Raw genomic sequence first — 21,295 nt, forward strand, 5'->3', positions numbered from 1 at the left:
GGAAGTGGGGAGACAGTGTGCCCGTGGCAGCCAGCATCGCGGCTCTGCTGCAGCTCAGCCCTGGGTGCAGGCACTTGAGATTGGCTGCCTTCGATCTGGCTTAACCGCTACTTGGTTTGAACCTCTTGAGGCCCTGCCGGTTGATGGTTGCTTCCCAGACCCTAGCGCAGAGTCAGACACAGCCTCACCAAGGGCGCGTCGCATGGTTTGGGTGACACAGAACAGGCTCCAAATGGGCTCCCCCAAAGTCCTTTGTCTGCTTACCAGCAGATACATATTATGGAGGGCCTGTTGTGTCCCATGGTGAGTGGTGGATACAAGGCACACAGCCCCCATCCTTGAGCTTCCACTCTAGTCAGGAAGAAAGCCACTGAAGGAGTAGATGATTGAGCCGGTTTCAGACAGCAGTTACTGCTGCGGAGGAAACGTGGTGGGACAGAGAGCATGTGGAGAGGCGATCAGGGAGGGCTCCTCTGGGGAGGTGGCGTTGGAACTGGTAGAAACGACTGCAGGAACCAGCCCTGCAGTGTGTGTCATAGGCAGGGGAGGTGGGGACCGTGGGTGCCAAGGCCTTATGGCAGGACCACGCTCAGGGTGTTGAAAGAGAGGCTTGTTAAGGAGGTGAGTTGAAAAGCTGTGGCTTTGGATTTTGTTAAGTGTGAAGGGAAGCCATCAAGTAAGTGACTGGTTTGAAGTAGGCATTCAGTAACTGTTGAATGAATGAATGAGTCCTAAAAGGAGGGGAATGAGAAGATCGGCCTGTGCCCTGAAGGAGTGCAGAGTGCTAAGAGTAGATGCAGAAGCACCTTAATTGGGTTAGACCAAATTGAATGTTCAGGCTTCTGCTTTCCAACCCTGAGAGGTCTTTCAGGTTGGTCAGGGGCCCTGAGGCCTTCCTTAGTCAGGGTTAGAACCAGCCACTTGGTTAATCTGTGCCCTGAGTTGCCAGGAAACAGCTGTGAAGCCTTTGAGTTCCTGTAAAGGGCTGACCTTCATTTTTTTTATGGTCACGGCTTTCAACACCTTGGCACCTCCTTTGGTCCTGCGGTGCGTGCATTCTGCATAGACCCTAGAGGGCGGTCCTGTGAAAAGCCCCCGAGAGCCCCTCAGGATGCCCATGCTGTGACAGGTGACTTCCTCTGCCATGGCCACGACTGCGGAACCTCGAGCCCTTGGCTTCCAGGTCCTTCCGCTCAGCCAACATCCCACAGGCTTCCCTGACGGTTTACCAGAAACCCCAAGTGCCAGAAGAGTAACCCCTGACCAGGCGTGATCTTAAATTTGCATTCGCTAGAGTGGCCTCCTCTACACCTTCGACACATGCAGATTTCACCGTGTGCGCCGTGGAGGTTAAGTCGCCTCCCATTCCATTCAGGGGTGTTCCCAGAGAGCCGGAGGTGGGACAGGCGAGCCTGCAGTCCGGGAGCCCAGTCTTGTTCCGGTGTGTCTCTCTGTGCCAGCATCTTGTGCTGCTTGTAGCCAGCTGCCTTTTGTACGGTGTGGTCCCTGCATCCAAGAGAAGTGCCTCACCTACCTAGTGCTCACCTGGAGCACTCTGCTCCTCAACGGAGGGGGGCGCCTTGATGGTCCAGGACAGCCGGTTGCTCTCTTCAGGGGATTCCCAAGGTTAACTGCGATGATTGGGATTTTCCCCCTTCGTGGTAACTTTCAGACCGTGCTTTTCACCCCGCCACGTGCCCTCTCTCTCCTTCCCCTTCTCTCTCACCTGAATTGCAGCCACGGTACTTTGATGAAAGTGGAGTACAAAATGTGAAGTCAGGAATCCTCTGTTTAATTCCGAAAAGGCCCCAGTGACGTACAGATCAGTGTATTTGGTGGAGTAAACATTTAACACTGAAATACTGCAGTTTTCCAGGTAATTTGACTTACCTGTTGTGGCATCTCGTGCAGTGCTCCACAGTCTGATGCGCTCGCCAGAGCAAGTATTGTCCCCGCAGCTTTGCTCAGGGAGATTGGTGGCCGAGCGGTGGCACTCAGACTAGAGACCCGGGGGTTTGTGCTCCACTTCCCTCCCCAGCCCTCTCCACGCCTTAGGAAAGAAATGGAAAGGCATGGCATTTGGTATATGCTCTTCCTAGGTCTTGGAGTGTTTAATCTCGGTACGAGAAAGGGCTTTAATGAGGAGGGTCTGCCAGCTGTAGGTAGCAGGGTCCCTTGTTACAGCAGCCCTGGCCACTGTGTGTCCCATCTGGGTAACGTGAAGTCCACTTGTAAGGAAGTTCTTTCTTGTGCCTTATACTCAGTGCCTCATACTCACTGGGCCTGGGGCCCCTCGTGTCATCTACGAAGTAGGACCTTGTCTTCCATTACATCCAGGCCCTCCTGACTTCTTTTTAAAGTGCACTTCTGGGGCTGACTATGTGCTAAATGCTATATTAAATTCACTCAGATTACATTATCTCACTCCTCCCAGCAGTACTTTGAGGAAGGCAGGTATCTGCCACGAAGGTGAGGAAATGGGCCCAGGGAGGGGAAGGGACGAGCCTGGAGCGTAGGCCAGTGATGTGTGGAGCTAGGGTGCAGACCCTGGGGCGCTTCTGCTCCAGGGCACCCGCCTTTGGTCATATTATCGTTCTCCTGCCCCCCGTTGCCTTCTCTCCAGCTAGGCCTCTCATATTCCTTCAGCCCCTCACAGGTCTGTTGGCATTTCCCGCTCGGCCAAGTATCTTTCATGGGCAGGTAGTCGTGGCCCTCAGGGAGGCTTCTTTTCTCGCCCTTCCACCCACCCGTCGCAAGTCCAGTAGGTATAACTCAACAAAAGATGCCAAATCCTCCTCTCCATCTCTGCTGTTGCCATTCTTGCCCAACCAGAACCATCTCTCTCTCTCCCCTGGAAGACTGTAGAAGCCAGCTCCCAGCCTTGCCCTTTTCCAGTCCATTCTCTAGAGGAGGCGCATGAACTCCTGCAGACTGAAAGCAGAAACCGCCACTCCCCTGCAGAAAGCCCTTAGAATCAAATCACCCTGCGCTTAGAATCAAATCATTCTCTTTTCTAGGGGCACAGATGGCCCTCTGTGGTCTTGGTCTTGCTCCCCACCCCCCCCCCCCCCCNGAATGCTCTGCCTCTAGGTCTTCACGTGATTGGCTGCCACATGTTCTTCAAGTCTGCGCTCTCCAGAAAGGCCATCCCTAACCACCCCCATTCAGTGTAGTCTTTTGAGTCATTATCACATCTCTCTCTGTTCTTCTAAAGCACTCGCCTTGGGACACCTGGGGGGCTCAGTCCATCAAGCGTCTAACTTCGTCTCAGGTCGTGATCTTGAGGTTCATGATTTCAAGCCCCGCGTCCGGCTCTGTGCCGACAGGTCAGAGCCTGCAGTCTGCTTCGGATTCTGTCTCCCTGTCTCTCTGCCCCTCCCCTGCATGCCCGCTTATGTCCCTGGCACCCAGCATAGTCCCTGACACAGTAGGTGCTCAGTAAATACTGGTTGACTATTGCAGTGCATCAGTTGAAGGTCTTGCCTCCGTGTAGCCAAATACATAAATTTGACAGATTTGGAGGAACCGTGTATCTGATAAGGCAGAAGCAAAAGTGGCTCTTCAGCTTTTCAAAAAGGAAAGCCCTTGTCCTGCCTAGTTGGTATTTCTAGAGGGACTTTAGCAGAGACTTAACTCTGCCCTCTCCTTCCTTAACTGTCCTGACACACTTCCCACATCTTATTCTTTGTCTCCACCCTTGTCAGAAAATCTGCTCCTTGTGCTTGGTCGCCCGAGTGTCAGAGAAACACAAGGTCTTGTATTTTGTCAGCAGCGGTTTGTGGTCCCATTGTCTGGACTGTAAAGATGGATTGCCGCTGTTTCTTCCCCTGGATTGGCCGTTCCTAAACCAGCGCGCATCTGAATCGCCAGGGTTGCTCCTTCGGTTGCTGGGCTCCACCCTTGTTCCAGAGTGAGGAGGTCTGTAGTGTGTTGTGGTGTTCTGGGATGGGGCCTGCGAATTTACATTTCTAGGAAGTTCCCAGCTGAGGGGCAGGCTGCAGGTCTGGGGACCATACTCGGAGGACCCGTGCTGTAGAGGAGAGGAAAAACCTGCTCTGGGCAGGCAGGCACTGACTGGGGAGCCAGACTGCACTTGCCAGTTGCTCAGGAAAAAAAGTTACCTGCTGCCAACTTTCTGTCTACTTTTCAGGAACATTGAAGCTGGTGCATCACCTTCCAGGCCTCCTTATTTTCCAAGACAGAAGCAGCACCAGACATCTAGTTCAGTTCACTCTTTTCCTAAAATAGGCAACCAAACCAGTTTTGACTGGCAACTTTCAGGAGAAACTTATGAGGCTTGGTCAGGCCAGGGTTTTCCAAGATTGGCATGTTGTATAATAGCTGCTGCATTGTGGCCCTGGTTTTCCCAAAAGATGTTTTAAAGGGCTTCAAATCCATTTTGTGCCACAAATAGTTTAATATGTTGCTGTGTTTCAGATTACTACAGTAAATGTTTTACTCTGACATGGTGTAAAAACCCTATCAAATATTCGTGCTTTTTCAACCTGGTTGTCGTATTTTCTTTGTAATATCCTGCAGCTGCTGACTTTTCAGTTTATATTTAGCCAGGAGAATAGCTGGCTGACTTTCGATACTGACACAGATCCAGGAAAATTCCTTCTGGAAAAATTCTGGAGTAACAGGAACAAATATTTTCTTTTTAAAAATATTGGATTACTGTGGTATTTTAGCACCTTGGTGAAGTTCTCTTAATATTTTCATGTTAGCTCTTTAATAGTTTATTAAGATTAGCAAGAGTTCAATTTTACATCCTCTGTATTGCCCCTTGAAGCTGTTTCTCCAGCTGTCTTTTGGTGTCAGATTCACACATAGATACTAGGAATCTTAAAATTTAGGTTGATTCGGTAGATTAAAATACCGTAGGAATTAAACATGTATTAGAGTGTCCTTACGTTTTTCTGATCTGGTACGCTTCTGTTCTTTGGGATGTATGGATTTGATTTTTAAATATATTCACTGAAGGAGCACCTGGGCAGCTCAGTCAGCTGAGCTTCCAACTGTTGGTTTTGACTCAGGTGGTGATCTCACAGTTCATGAGTTGAAGCCCCACGTCGGGCTCCGTGCTGACGGCATGGAGCCTACTTGGGATTCTCTGTCTTCCTCTTTCTGTGCCCCTTCCCTGGTTGTGCTCTCTCTCAAAAATAAACATACATTTAAATATATTCACTGAAATCCTATGTTAAAATTAATGTTTAAAATTAATGTTTAATATCCTATGTTTAAAATTAATGTTTAAAATCCTATGTTTAAAATTAATTAAAATCATGATTTTTAAGCTTGTATTCTCCATTTGGGATGGGATAGAGTTCTGACTTGTGACTGGTGCACTCACAGGGCCTGCAAGGATCCCTTTATTTATTTATTTATTTAATATTTTATTTTTAAGTAATCTCTACCCAATGTGGGGCTTGAACTCACAGCCCCAAGATCAAGAGTCACATGCTTTACCGACTGAACCAGTCAGGCACCCCCGAGCTCCACCAATATTTGGATTTATATCTCTGGATAGCCCCTGAAGTTCTAGCACTGGTTGTAGTCAGGCGGAGTTGAATGTGCTTGCTTTATAGAAAATATTGATGTAGTAACTTCATATACAGTTTCTAAATGGTTTAGAGTATCAGTAACATGCTTTATATATATTTTATGAAACAGGTCACCTTGTAGTGGAGAATCTTTTGACTTGTGTGGTTTGGGTAAAAAACCAGTTTTCCTTCATTTTAAAAAAATGTAGGTTTCTCTGAAAGTCTCTGTTACACTTGATTTTTAAAAAACTAGTTATCAATTTTTAATGACCTCAAAAGACATTAGATATCTCCATTACATGGTAGCGGCGTTCAGTATTTTGGCCACATAGACCACGTTAGAGTTTACAGTAGGGAAGGAAGAGTTGGGGCGCCTGGGTGGCTCAGTTGGTTGAGCGTCTGACTCTTGATTTTGGCTCAGGTCATGATCTCACAGTCTGTGGAATTGAGCCCCGAGTCAGGCTTTGGATTGATGGTGCAGAGTCTGCTTGGGATTCTTCTCTCTCTCTCTCTCTCTGCCCCTCCCCTGCTGACTCTCTTCTTCCTCAGAATGAATGAATGAATGAATGAATAAGAAAAAAATGGGGGGGAAGGAAGAGCTGGTGCTGTTTCTCCAATCAGGAAACGTTTATTAAGTACCATTATATGACAGGTAGCACACCAGCTTCAGGCGAGGCAGGATTGAATGAGTCACAGCTCTAACTGGAGAAGCTCTGAGAGTGAGTCAGACAGTAAAAAGGAAAGAAAATAAAATTTAAAGAAAAAGAAAAGGGCCAGCACAGACATTGTGTGACGGTAAAGGTATGTGGGAGGGGTGCTCTGAGAAGACCTCTGGATCCTGGCTGGTTTCTAATTTAAGAGTCCTGTTTCTTCTCAAGATCATTCAGAATTCAATGTGTAACTTTCCTTGGGCTACTTAAAATCCGTACTAAGCCCCTTTGATAATCATCATAATGTTAAGACTTTCTTTTAATAGCGCTGTGAATGATTCCACGCTGTATTTTCAGAAATGAACCAGAGTTAGAGTTTTGTGACATCGAACATTATTCGTTCTAAAATAAGGTCCTTTGCTAGCACCCAGCCACCCATTCATTCATTCAACAAGCATTTGAGTGCATACTTTGGCAAAAAGCGCTTCTTGAGGGGTTGGAGATTTGGCAGTGACCAAAAGAGATGAAGCTTTGCTCTCGTGGAGCTTATTTTTGTTCAGACAGGGGAAGACAGTAAACAACTAATGAAGTAGAAATGAATATATTTAAAATGTCAAGTGGTAATGAGCACTGTGAAGAAAAATAAAGCAAGATGGGGGACGCCTGGGTGGCTCAGTCGGTTAAGCGCCGACTTTGGGTCAGATCATGATCTCACAGTTCGTGGGTTCAAGCCCCTCATCGGGTTCTGTGCTGACAGCTGGCTCAGAGCCTGGAGCCTGTTTCAGATTCTGTGTCTCCCTCTCGCTCTGCCCGTCCCCCCCACTCTGTCTCTCTCTGTTTCAAAAATAAATAAACTATTTAAAAAAATAAAAATAAAGCAAGATGGGGTGCCTGGGTGGCTCAGTTGGTTAAGTGTCTGACTTCAGCTCAGGACATGATCTCTCGGTTCACGAGTTTGAGCCCTGCATTGGGCTCTGTGCTGGCAGCTCAGAGCCTGGAGCCCGCTTCAGATTCTGTCACTCCCTCTCTCTCTGCCCTTCCCACATTCACACTCTGCCTCTGTCTCTCAAAAAATAAATAAACGTTAAAAAAAAATTAAGAAAAAAGAAAGCAAGATAAGGCAGTAGGGAGTTCGACCTTAGTGAGGAATAAGTGAGCCAGCCCACCAGGCATTCCGAGAATCCCAGGGTGAGGGAACAGCATGTGCGGAAGCAGAAAAGTGAGGTTGCCCACTTGTTTGGGAACTGAAAGAGGGTGGTATGGCCGAAGGAGGACGAGGGGCCTGGGAGCCGGTGGCAGGAAATGATCCTGGAGGTGCAGGTGGTGCTCTGGAGGGTGTGTGCTGGGCCAGTTGGGGGAGTGGCTGAGTGATGGAAGTGAACTTCTTTTAGAAAGCTCACTGTGGAGATTAGACTGCAGGTACAGGCCAGGCAGGCTGAGCAACCAGTTAGGAAGTGGAGAGGGCATGGACTGCGGGGATCACAGTGGAGATGGCGAAAATGGGCCGAGTTTGGAGTGTATCTGGAAATGGGTTGGGTATAAGGCACAAGGGAAAGATTTCTCATCTTGACTCCAAGATGTGTGGCCAGAGCCATCTGGTAAATGTTTGTGCCACATACTGAGAATGAGGAGTGGGCTGGTTTTGTGTTTATAGAGGAGTGCAAGGGAGTTCTGTTGGGAAGTGTTTTAAGTTGGAGAATCTTAGTAGTCATCTAAATGGAGATGTCAGAGAGGCTGTTGGTTGGAAATGTAAATTGGAAAGTCTCCAGCCTCCCTGGTTTGGGTAAAATCGCTTGGGGATGGCTAAGTAGAGTGGACGAAAGGCAGAGGGCTAGGGGCTCTGCTCGGAGGTCAGGGAGGTGTGGCCAAGCAGCCAGTGAGGTAGGAGAACCTCTGAGGCCTGGGGAAGCCCTGGAGTTGCCACTGGAGCTCCGGAAAGTGGGGGTGGGAGCTGAAAATGTGGCTAGCGGGTGCTCCTGGTGCCCCTGACCAGGGTGGTTTTGGTGAGTGACGAGGTAGAAAATGCTGATTGGAGTAGGTGCAAGTAAGGGGAGAATGGCAGACAAGGAGTCAAGACAGCCCTTTTGAGGTTTTTTGCTGAGAAGGAACAGAGAAATGTGACGGTAGCTGGAAGGGATATGGGGGTGAAGTGAAGGGTTTTTTTAATTTATGATCAGTGATACAGTGTGCTAATGAAGGTGATTCGACAGAAAAACTACTCTGCCAGATATGACCCACACAGCCGTACAGAGGCAGGGGGTGATGGTATCCCCGTTTCGCTGAGGCGCAAGGTGACTAGTTCAGGCACACAGCTAGATGACTAGGAAGCCGTGTAGCCAGGACTTGATCCCACATCTGTGCTCTAAATCCTCTGTGAAAGATTATAGACTTTTCTCTAGAGTACACTCAGATTCTTTTTTGTGGCAGGTAACTTAGCCATTGCTCTGACCAGCTTTTTTTTTTTTAATGTTTTATTTTCTTTTTTGAGAGAGAGAGACAGACAGCCTGAGCAGGGGAGAGTCAGAGAGAGGGAGACACAGAATCCGAAGCAGGCTCCAGGCTTTGAGCTGTCAGCACAGAGCCCGACGCGGGCCTCAAACCCATGAACCGCGAGATCATGGCCTCAGCTGAAGTCGGACACGTAACCGACTGAGCCATCCAGGTGCCCCAACGAGCATTTAAAAAGTAGAATGGTGGGGCATCTGGGTGGCTCAGTGGGTTATGTGTCTCACTTCAGCTCAGGTCATGATATCTCATGGTTCCTGAGTTCAGGCCTCACATCAGGCTGTCTGCTGTCAGCAGAGGCTGCTTGGGATCTGTTGTCCCCTTCTCAGTGCCCCTCCCCAGCTTGTGTGTGTGTGCTCTCTCTCAAAAATAAATAAAACATTTAAAAAAGAAAAAAAGAGAATGGTATGGGGCACCTAACTGGATCAGTCAATAGAGCATGTGACTCTTGATCTTGGGGTTGTAAGTTTGAGCCCCACATTGGGTATAGAGATTACTTAAAAAATAAAATCTTTAAAAAAAAATTAGAACGATAGACCAGGTATTTTCATGATTGTAGGTTTGTGATATCTAAAGATAATTTATGTCATTCATACCTACAAGGAGCATGGATGACTTTGTGCTTTTTTTTTTTTTTTTTAAGTTTATTTGAGAGCAAGAGAGCGTGCGCACAAGTGGGGGAGGAACAAGGGGTAGAACAGAAGATCCAAAACGTGCTCTGTGTTGGCTGCAGAGAGCCCCAGGCAGGGCTCGAACCCACAAACCACAAGATCATGACCTGAGCCAAAGTCGATGCTTATCCAGCTGAGCCACCCAGGCTCCCTGTGTTTATTTTTTATGAAATGGGATTTGAATACCTTTTTTCCCCCCACCCCAATTTTGGATTTTTCAACAAATACTTATGTAAAGCCTGCGATGGACCAGCCAGTTGTTTTCTGTCACAGTGTAAAAATGGGAGCTACTGCCACAGTCATGCACATTTATATGCACTTTAACATTCCTTCTGTTTCCCACCCCCAGGGCCTCTAAGAAGTTGGTAAGATATTCTGTCACAGTACTTGCTCGAAGCAAATGCTTCTGGCTCTGCATCCCGAGGTGAATGGGTGCACACCCCTAACCTGGGCTCTGATCCTTCACAGCCTACCCTGAGCAGTACCCAGGAGATTTGCTTTATCTCTAGTCCTACTCAAAGCCTTCTGCAGCTCCCGCCGCTGCCCCTGCAGATAAAGTCCAGTCCCTCTCGGTAGCACCGCCCCACCTCCTTAGCTTTCATCGAATTCAGAGGGGTCGAGGACCCCTCAGAGGTATTAAAAAATTCATTCTGTGATAGGTTATATTTCTATCATCCAAAGTTTTGATGCTGTTCTGTTTCATTGAACTTTGTATGCGTATATCTTGTTTCCATAGTGAGACTTTATACTCCAGTTGGGAGACTTCTGTTTTTCATTCATAGCCCCTGTAAGGTCTAGCGTGCTGTTGGGTAAGTGTTGTATGTTATTGCACAGAAAGAAGCTGTGTACAAAATGTGTTACTGACAAATTCATATAGAGGGAAATTTTGACAAGCAGGTAAAAAGCCTGGCAAACGTTTTTGTTTTTTAAGTTTGTTTATTTTGAGAGAGTGCACCTGCCAGTTGAAGAGAGAATCTCAAGCAGGCTCTGAGCCCTCTGCGTGGCACAAACCGTGAGATCAGGACCTGAACCCAGGCGGACGAGTAACTGAGCCACCCAGGCGCCCCCAGCAAACTTTTAACTGCAGTTCTGAGACGTGTGGGTATTCTGCTTGGAAGTGTGGAGTGAGCTCAGTTTTATGCACATTAAACATGGTGAACCCCAGAATGGGGCCTTCGCAGATAGAGTTCAGTAAAGCAGCTAACCGGGTCTAATCAGCCACTTCTGTTTAAATATCTGAAAAAACTAAATGAACCTCACCATAATTTTATAATTTCTGATTTCTGCTAGCTGTTGTTATTCCCTGAAATCTGCTTTTAGTCAGTTTTTGAGTGAAAATAAAAGTTTATGTCTTACTAACATAAATTCAAAGTAACAGTCCTGTTTTAAAGCTATAGTTTGTGGACTTAAACTCTTCAATATTTAGCTAAATAAAGGTTCATAGAGTACCTAACCCGCCGATGCCAGATTAGCACAGTGTTTATCAATCTTTACTTACCCTTCTGACAAAAGAAAGGTTAAAATATTCTCGAAGCTGAATCTAGGATGTTGATGATCAAAGAGATTTTTTTAAAGTTACTTTTTATTTATTTTTGAGAAAGAGAGGGTGCAGTCAGGGAAGGGGCAGAGAGAGGGGGAGAATCTCAAGCAAGCTCCGTGCTGTCAGCTTAGAGACCAAGCAGCGCAGAGCCCAACGTGGGGCTCGAACTCATGAACCTGTGAGATCATGACCTGAGCTGAGATCAAGAGTCGGATGGACGCTCAACTGACAGAACCACCCAGGCACCCTAGGATCAAAGAGATTCTTGAGAACAATTAGGTGACCCCAGATGTTGTAAAGTGGTGGTCCATAAGCAGAATCTGAGCCACAGATACTTGGCCAGAGCTAAGGAGTGACTGTGCCCTTTAAACAGACATGTATTCTCCAGCTCACCCGAGTTCTTAACACTCCCTGTTTTAAGCCAGACATTAAAGAGAATTAGTAAAGGGGCGCCTGGATGGCTTAGTCGGTTAAGCGTCGGACTTTTGCTTGGGTCATGATCTCNTTTGTAAAATGTAGTTCTCTCATAAGATATGTTATTTATCTCACCACCTGACGGTTTGTTGTGCTTATTTGTAAATGAATTAAATATTTTAAAATATTTTCGGGGTTTTTTTTAAGTTTATTTATTTTGAGAGAGAGAGAGAGAGAGAGTGTGTGTGTGTGTGTGTGTGTGTGTGTAGCTGGGGGAGGGGCAAAGACAATCCCCAGCAGGCTTGGTGCTGTCAGTGCAGTCCCACCAACTGTGAGATCCTGACCCGAGTAGAAGTCAAGAGTCGGACGCTTAACTGCCTTGAGCCACTCAGGCTCCCTTCTCAGTTGTAATTTCTAATTTGGCAAATATCAGTAGCTATAGCCCACATATACAAGGCTCTTTGAAGTCTTGAATGATTTTTAAGAGAGTATATAAAAGGGTCTTGAGATCAGAAAAGTTTGGGAACTACTGTTAAACAGAATGAATGCTTATTGTCATTAATCAGCACGTGGTGCAGTTTTCCGGTATTCCAGCTCCCATGTGGAGTGGTTTTTGACTGCCTAAAAGATACCGGCCAATATAGAGTTTTGGTTTTTTAAACTATTTCTGATGCCTGTTTTATAACTTGAAGCAAGTTGAGTGATCCGGGAATATCAGTATTGCAGTCACCAGATTATGCTGTCCTATGTGGTGCTTCATTACTATTCCAAATGCTAACCTGCCTCTTTATTTGTTTGGTTCCGTTGTATATATGGGCTTTAACTGAATTGTCTAATCCAGTAGAAATGGCTGTTGGAAGCATAGGATTAATTAATGTGATATTTTTCCCCTATTTCACAAGTAAGTATCAAACATCAGAAAAATATAACTCAAATTCACCGTTTGTTTGAAACTAATGTAATGAGCTTGTGACATTTAGATTAGGAGTCCGTAATCAGACCTAGTCATTAATGAAGAGGTGACATTTCCAGCCATAAAGTTTTGCTAAAGTTTACAAGAGAAATAGTCATACCAGAAATAGTTAATCCAGCCTGATTTAAAATACCTGACGCAAGAAGGCACATTTTTTCATCTTGCCAAAAAGAGCAACTTGAAATAGAGGTCACACGTGTAACTTCCATTCAGTAATAGCTGTGGAAGCTATTGTACTTTGCCATTGATCATTTGGCTTGAACAAGTTTTAATACTATTTTTTTTTAAACGTGGACTACTTATTTAAAATCAGTCACTTGGGAAATACCATTAAATGAGATTCCTAGTCTCAGAGAATCCTTAATCCTTATTGTAATCAGGGGTCATGTAAATGAAGCCCTGAGAAGGTAAGGGAACTCGGCAGATAGCTGGAGGAAGAGTGTTCCAGGCAGAGGGAATAGCAAATGCTAAAGCCCAAATGTAGGACCTTGTCTAGAGTGTAGTTGGCATAGTTCCTAAGTGTTTTGTAAATATCAAGATCGTGGTAAAAGAAATCAGAAAATAGAGGCGCCTGGGTGGCTTAGTCGGTTAAGCATCCGACTTTCGCTTAGGTCATGATCTCGCGGTTCGTGGGTTCGAGCCCCGCGTCGGGCTCTGTGCTGACTGCCAGCTCGGAGCCTGGAGCCTGTTTCAGTCTGTGACTCCCTCTCTCTCTGACCCTCCCCTGCTCATGCTGTCTCTCTCTCTCTCTCTCTCTCCTAGAAATAAATAAAAAACATTAAAAAAAAAAGAAATCAGAAAATATAGAAAAGATAGGGGGTGGGGATTAAACAATACAGTTATCATGAGGAATAAAATAAAACGATTAAAAAAAAGAAAAGACAGAAAAAGGAGGAGTCACCCATAATCCTTGCACCTAAAGATAACCACTGTTGCCGTCTCGGGCCTCTAACCTTTCCCAACTTTTTTAATCTTAAAATGTCACCTAGCATCTGTATTAGTTTACTAGGGCCGCCATAACAAAGCACCACAGATTGGGTGGCTCACACAACAGGAATTTATTTGCTCATAGCCCAGGAGGCTAAAAGTCCAAGATCAAGGTGTCAATAGGTTTAATTCTTCTGAGACCTCTCCCCTTGGCTTGCAGCTGGCTGTGTGCCCCCCCTCCCCGCCGTGTCCTCACACAGTCTTTTCTCCATGCACTCAGGCATCCCTGTTTTTCTTTGTGTGCCTAAATTTCTTCCTTTTATAAGGATGCCAGTCAAATTGGATTAGGGCTCATCCTAATGGACCTGTTTTATTTTTTATTTAATATATTTTTAAGTTTTTTGTTTTGTTTTGTTTTTGTCTTCTTTTGTTTGTTTGTCTTTAGGAACTCCACCCCCAGCATCGGGCTCGAACTCAAAACCCCAAGATCAAGAGTTACACGCTCTGTCTTCTGAGCCAGCCAGGCGCCCCAGTGGACTCATTTTAACTTAACCACCTCTTTAAAGGCCCTATTACCAAATACTGTCACACTCTGAGGTACTAGCAATTAGGGGTTGGACATACAGATTTACAGGGACACAAGTCAGCCTACTACACCATCTCTGATATTTATCTGTCATCCCGATGTGATTGTGTGTTCTTTGGGTATTCATTTTTTATTAGTGCAGGCCTGTAAATTAAACAGTAGTAATAGCACTACTTTTACACAAATGATTCCCCCTCCCCTCTCTGCTGCCCAGCCGAAATAGGATTATTAAAGATTTAGATTTAAGATTTAACTCTCTCTGGACGAAAGACATTGTATTGTCTGGCTTTTTGCTTATAACATCACAAACACCCTTTAGTTTTGTGTTTGCTAGAAAACACAATCCAGTATGGCTGAGTAATCCAGTTGACTATGTGGATGAAAAATGCCAGTATTTTCTAAATGAGCCATTCAGTTATGCTTTCAGGTTTATTCTTTTTCCTTTCAAATACCATCTGTGTTACTTAGTGTTATCTTCAATCAGCTGCGTCTTCTGTTTACATTTATGTTAAAAGGAAATTTTTTTTACCATCATTGTACATGGGAAGTTAGTATAACGTTACTTGCCTTAAATTGTTCTTAAAAATCAACACATGACAGGGCACCTGGGTGGCTCAGTCAGTTAAGTGTCCCAAGTCTTGATTTCAGCTCAGGTCATGATCTCACGATTCGTGAGATCAAGCCCCACACAGGGCTCTGTACTGACAGCCTGTTTTGGATTGTTCTCTCTCTCAAAATAAATGAACATTTAAAAAAAAAAAAATGATGACTTTAAAAAAACAATGAATACGTGACTGTAAAGTGAGTGCTCACTTTTGGACCACCTAAACCCCCCTGGTGTGCCACCGGCAGCTCCGCCCTTCCACCTGCTCAGGCAAAAGCCCAGAAGCCATGGTTGGCTGCTCCTCTCTCATGCTTCTCAGGCAATCTGGCCGCAAATCTTACCAGCTAATACCTCCCAAATGTCTGGAATTGGGCTACTTCTTACTGCCTTCACTGGTTCAAGCCAGTATTTCCTTCTGCCAGGGTCATTGCAGGAGGGCCTAGCTCCCTTCACTGTATTCTGCACACAGCAGTCATAGAGGTCCTGTTTGAGAAAGCAAGTCACGTCCTATCCCCCCCCCTCTGTTTAGAACTCCAGCGCTTCTCAGGTCCATAATCGTTGGAGTCCTTAACCGTCTCCTGCTCTCCCGTCTCACTGACTCGGGTTTAGCTGAGTTGGAATCTTGCTGTCCTTTGACATTACAGGCAAGATCCTACCTAAGGTCTTAGCACTTGGCTGTTCCCTCTGCTGGGACGACTGTCCCCTCAGCTGTGCAGAGGTCCCGCTCCTTCACCTCCGGTCTTTAGCCATGACACCTGGTGGCAGTGAGGGTTTCCTTGATCACCCCATTTAAAATTGTAGCTCCTCTCGCCATGACCCCCTGCTGCATAACACCACGAGCTGTCACACGACATAGTTTGTGTTTTTGTTTTGTCATGTGGTTCCCGCTAGAATAGAAGCTCCATGCAGGCAGGCATTTTTGTTTACTGCTTATTCCCCATTGCCTAGCAGAGTGCCTGGCCTCTAGCAGATGCTCAGGTATTTATTCCAGTTGAACAAATAGTAGCACGAGTCCCACCCTGGGAAACACTGAGATATACTGGGAACACCTCCCAGTCTGGAGTCCCTCCAGTGGGCTTTTCTCCAGAGTTACGTGGTAAGTGCTGCTCAGTTACCTCTGGGAGTCTGGCCATTTGGGGGCTCAGCATTTAAGGCAAATGAGAGCTTGGAATTTGCCTGAATTTGAAGGTTTTTTTTTCCCCCAGAGGTAATAGTGCAAATGCCAGGAAGAGAGGTGGGAGGAGAGAGAAGCAGGCAGCATTGGTTGGGGGCGCATCCCTGGGCGAGTTGCTTAGTGCCCGGGCACGGGAAGAGCATCGGCCTCCCTGCCCACCCCCCACCCCTCACCTGGCCCCGGTGCTCCAGCTTGTTCGGGAAACCGCCCAGACGTGGCTTGAGCCTGTGGGATGGGCTTGTGTGATTTCTTCCCTGAGCAGCTTACCAGGCTTGGGGGGTTTTGGAAACAAACAAATCAGAGAACTAGCCACCCTCTCTGGGCTTTTTCACAAGAGAGAAACTGTGGCTTGAATAACTGAAAATTTTATCCTTGGCGCCTTCAGGTGACTCTTACCTGATCAAGAGGACACCGTTTTGATTTCATGCGTCCGTGGCGGCTGTTCCTCCTGAGTTAGTTTAAGAGTCTGTTCCAACAAACGAGCACACCGTGGGCCTCAGAAATGCATAATAAGGGCAAAATAAAAGGAACAGCCTCTTCTCTTCCAAGACACTTAACATTCGTGGTACTGATATTGATGGTTTTCATCTATCGTGGACCCAAACTGATCAACATTTAGACGCGGAAACTCTCAGTGAAGTTTATCAAAGCTGGAGGTGGGGGGTGGGGCGTCCTTCCAGACTGGGCTCAGTCGTCACTTCACTGTAACAAAGCCACGTGGCCCTTCCTTGCGGCTGCTGCGCTGGTCGGTACCAGAAGCTCTGTGAGCAGGTTTAAGAGTCAATGACTTTCGGCCATTTTTTGCATGTTGGCATCTTTATTTCCACGGAATAATAACGAGCAGCTAGATTTAGGCTTACAGGTTCCCCTGGAGTTGCTAGTATCTTGAATTTCTTTCCATTTATTTTAGGAGTAAAAGTCCCTCGCAATTTTCGACTGTTGGAAGAACTGGAAGAAGGCCAGAAAGGAGTAGGCGATGGCACAGTTAGCTGGGGTCTAGAAGATGACGAAGACATGACACTTACGAGATGGACAGGGATGATAATTGGGCCTCCAAGAGTAAGCGTCGAGCTACGGCTATAAATGTCAATGTCTTAAATTCACTGTGCCTCCTTTTAAGAAATATTAGCCTTATCACGGGAAAAGCTCACCAATGGTATATTTTCTGAAATGTGGCTATTCTTTTTTGACCAGTTTCAGTTTATATATTTGAACCTCCTCTGATGCTGTTTAATCTCTCTACATGGTAAGCAAAAACCTGTTTAGACTCTTCGTGTGAATTTACATGACAACGTAGACAGTGAGGTTTGAGGTAATTGCACCCTCAGAAGTAGTTTAGAACAAACCCTTGGGCTTATCAGGTAACAAGGCTCCAGGTACAGCCAGCCTTCTGAAGGCCCCGTCTGAACGAGCTATGGAAAGGCTTCACGGTTGTGCTTTTCCTTCACTGTGTCCCAGGTCGGCCGCACACCCACATCCTAATTCATGGGGCTCTTAGTTCCTGGGGCTGCTCAGCAAAGGCTTTTTGCCTGCCTGGTTGCCGCTGGTCCGTTCCAGGCACTTTGAGACCCAGAAGCCTTTGCAAAGAAGACAGAGACCACGGAGATGAGAAAATTGATCTCTCTTTTAGAGGTTCGTGATTTGAGAGAATTCCCAGGCTTCCTAGTGCCAGCTAACTTTTTTAGCATCCACAGTAAAACCCCCAAGAAATGGCATCTAACTCTCACAAGAACCTGTTGTTAGGTGTCGCTATTGCGTAGTTGCATTCTTTTTACAGGTGAAAGAATCGAGAAGTAGAGTTCCTTGCCCAAAGTCACATTGCTGATCATTCCCATGGGGGCTCTAACTCCAGACCCTGTGTTCCTAACCACCGTGCTACATTGTCTCCTTTCTGCTTAGATTGTGAGTTTTCATCTGTTCCCATTTGAGAATTATCTGGAGTGTTAAGTAGTCCGTTGATATAGGAGTGAAGAAATAGATTCCCATAAGGTGACGCTTGTTTCAGACAATAGGAGATTCTGTCTGAATGGAGCAAGACCTTTGCTTCATCTGCTTGTGCTCCGAGACGGTGGCACTCATTCCTTCCTCTCGCTGCGTGCCCAGGCCCTGCGCCAGCTCTGTGGGGAGTAGGAAGACACGTAGGACGTGGCCCTGGCCGGAACAAGGAGGGTCGTGCTCACTAAGTGTTAGGACCATCTGATGTTCATCTTGGACCATCATGAACAGTCACGGTGAACGACTGGCTTTGCCATTTAACGTTCCTTCTTGAGTCATTTTTGACCCTGTGGTTTTGTTTTTTGGGGGTTTTAAAAATCCCATCCAATTTACTATTTGTACTCATTTCTTTATCTTTTTTGAAATCTCTCTGAAAACCAGGATTTACAGATCTGTAAAATACTGGAGGAAATCTAATCTAGAAAGCTAGTTTCTTCGTGGAAATCATTTCTCGCTGTCTCTGAAAATCCACTGCGTGGCCACAGCTTCCTTCACGCCATCTCCTCTCTTCCTGAGCCTGGGTGAGGTTTCTTGAGGATGAGAACTAGTCTTCCCTCCCCCATCCTCTCCAGAGCACCTGGAGATGACAGATTCCAGTAGTTGTTCAATAGATTGATTAATCAACGGACTGGTTTTCAGGTTCTAACAAATTAAGAATGAACCAACATAACAACATTGTGAATACACTAAATACCGCTGAATTATACAGTTAAACAATGAATGGACAAAATGAACCACCAAATCCCATCGAAAATACTCTGTTCTACCTACAACACCTTGGATTACCCTGAGTTTCGCTTTAGCACTTTTCACAGGGGCTAACTTCTAGTGAGTAGCTATAGTATACAAGGTGCCTTCCACGCACTTTTTTTTTTTTTAATATTTTTATTTATTTCTAGGAGAGAGAGAGAAAGACAGCGTGAGCAAGGCAGGGTCAGAGAGAGAGGGAGATACAGACTCCGAAATAGGCTCCAGGCTCTGAGCTGGCAGTCAGCACAGAGCCTGATGTGGGGCTCGAACCCACGAACCGCGAGATCATGACCTAAGCGAAAGTCGGACGCTTAAGCGACTAAGCCCCCCAGGCGCCCCCCCCACTTTTTTTTTTTTTTAAATAACAGCTTTACTGAGATAAAAATTCCTATATCCTAGGATTTGAAAACCGTAGAATATACTTCCAAAGTGTACAGTTCAGTGGTTTTTATTATATTCAGAACTGTGCACCTGCCACTAATTTCAGAATGTTTTCATTACCCCAGAGAGATACCTCCCCATCGGCAGTCACTCCCATTCTGTCTCCCATCCCTGTCCCTCCCCTTTGACAACCACTCATTTATCTTCCGTCTCTGACTGTGTCTGTTCTGGACGTTTCATATAAATGGAATTCTACAATATGTGATCTTTGTGATGAGCTTTTTTTAGCATAATGTTTTCAGGGTTCATACATGTTACAGCGCTTCCCAGTAGCTCATTCCTTCTTATAGTGAATAACATTCCATTATGTGGATAGACCACGTTTTCTTTACTGATTAATTAGTTGATAGACATTTGATTTTTTTCCATTTTTTTGCCCATTATGAACAATGCTGTTATGAATTTTTGTGTACAGGTTTTTGTGTCGACATATGTTTTCACTTCTCTTAGGCACATACCTAGGAGTGGAGCCACCTGGATCATATAACTTTGTATTTAGCATTTTATTTATTTATTTAATGTTTTATTTATATCTGAGAGAGAAACAGCATGAGCAGGGGAGGGTCAGAAAGAGAAGGAGACACAGAATCTGAAGCAGGCTCCAGGCTCAGAGCTGTCAGCACAGAGCCCGACGCGGGGCTCGAACCCACGAACCGGGAGATCATGACCTGAGCCGAAGTCGGATGCTTAACCGACTGAGCCACCCAGGCTCCCCGATGTTTAACATTTTAAGTAAATGCCAGACTTTTCCAAAACAGTGTCACCATTTTATTTTCCCACCCAACAGTACATGAGGGTTTTGGTTTCTCCACACCCTCACGAATACTTGTTATTGACTTTTTTTTTTTTTTAATCCCTGTAGTTATGCTTGTCCTGGGTCCCCAAGGTTAAAAGCAAAGTCGTAAAAGGAGCTGTCTGCTTCTAGGTGCTTCCTACGACTAGCATACCACGTATAAACTGTGACTGTGGAATATCAGCGTAATCATTAGTATCTAAATAGAATAGAACACTTGAGTAACTTATCACCCTCTTATATTTTTGCTACTGTATGACTCAACAAGAAAATCTTCCATCAAAAGTGATCCACCGATTCTAGGAATTTACTCCGCTCTCTTGTAATGTGTTGCCCAAAGGCCTCTCTATGTACAAAATTATTGAAGGCAGCACTTTCAGTAGTAGCAAAATATTGGAAACCACCTCAGTGTCTTTCAGCAGACCATACTGTGTACTGTTTAGCTGTTGAGAAGCCCAAGCCAGATTTATGTGTGCTGAACTGGAATGATCTCCATGGTATTTAAGGGGAGAAAGTAAGGTCCACGCAGTAGAGAATGCTGCCACCAAGGAGGGCGGGGAGGGCGGGGAGAGCAAGAGGCACAGATACTGTGTGTTTACAGTACTTTCAGGAGAGCAAAAGAGAAACTGGTGACAGTAGTTGCCTTCTTCAAAAGAGATTGAGCTGGCTGGGGCCACCGTGGAAAGAAGACTTACTTTTTTACCATTTTCCTTTTTGTGCTCTGAGTTGCTTTAATTCTAAGTGTGTTTGCCATTTGAATAGTTTTTATTCCTCCATAAGGAAAGCAGGTTCTCCAAACTGAAAAACAAAAGTTTCTCATTAAAGCGCCCTTTGCAAAATTCTGACAAATGCCCAACTGCATTTGACAGGGGACAGGTTACAGAGTAGCCAGGTCACAGAGCAGTTTTCTCACCCTGAGCGCTGTTCGCATCTCGAGCCGGATCCTCCTTTGTTGCGGGGCTGCCTGTGCGTTGTAGGGTCAGTAGCACCCCGGGTCCCAGCTCACTAGACGCAAGTAGCACCTCTCTCCCCCAGTTGTGACAACCATTAATGTCTCCAGATGTTGGGGTGGGGGGCTGTGCAGAAGTTGCCTCGGTTGAGAAACACTGTGATGCCTCGAGTTCTCCACGATAAAGTTTTTGTGTGTGGGTTAGAGCCTGGGCATGTGTTTATACACGTACTTCTCTCAAAGTCCTGTATGCATGCTTAAGAATGAAACATACCTACACGGGCGTGTGAAACAAAAAGAGTGATCCTTCCCCCATTTCATTATACTCCCCCACAGACTGTGTATGTTTCGACTGGCTTTTGCTTTTGGGTACACAAACATAAATGCATATCCTTTTTAATAAAAATGAGACCTTGCTCTACACAATGTTTTGCAGCTTCGTGTTTTTCACATAATGGATGGTGGATGTCTTTCCATATCAGTGCATGTTGATCTGTCTCTTTAAAAAGCTTTATGTGACATGTATGATACATATGATATATCCTCATAAAAATTCTCAAACAGTACAGAGTATGTAAAGTAAGCTTGTTTTGTTCCCCTTAACTCTCTCTGTCAGTCAGGAAAAGAGAAAACCATGCTAGCTATTTCAGCAAAGCTAATTTACTATAGGAACATGATCAAATTAGTGCTGGACTGCAAAAGCAGAAAAGGCACAGTGTGGGACCACAGAGCTAACACGGCAGGAAACAGTAACTTAGCCCTGGGGCCTGGAGGACGGGG

The 21,295-nt window shown here is 45.7% G+C and overlaps 1 protein-coding gene across 3 annotated transcripts in view; it reads left to right on the top strand.

Annotated features, from left to right (window-relative positions):
* The window catches only part of UBE2V1 (ubiquitin conjugating enzyme E2 V1), a 30,302-nt gene that overhangs the window by 2,037 nt on the left and 6,970 nt on the right, over nucleotides 1-21,295 (top strand). For 2 of the 3 annotated variants that reach the window (XM_077778307.1, XM_077778309.1), the window contains exon 2: nucleotides 16,498-16,646. In XM_077778307.1, the coding sequence (XP_077634433.1) occupies nucleotides 16,498-16,646 (149 nt within the window). Of the gene's footprint in view, nucleotides 1-13,681; nucleotides 13,821-16,497; nucleotides 16,647-21,295 lie in introns of those variants that run through there. The other variant, XM_077778308.1, reaches the window with a different exon arrangement.

The sequence above is a fragment of the Crocuta crocuta genome, unplaced genomic scaffold (assembly GCF_008692635.1).
Source record: "Crocuta crocuta isolate KB4526 unplaced genomic scaffold, BGI_CrCroc_1.0 scaffold27, whole genome shotgun sequence".
Taxonomy (NCBI): domain Eukaryota; kingdom Metazoa; phylum Chordata; class Mammalia; order Carnivora; family Hyaenidae; genus Crocuta; species Crocuta crocuta.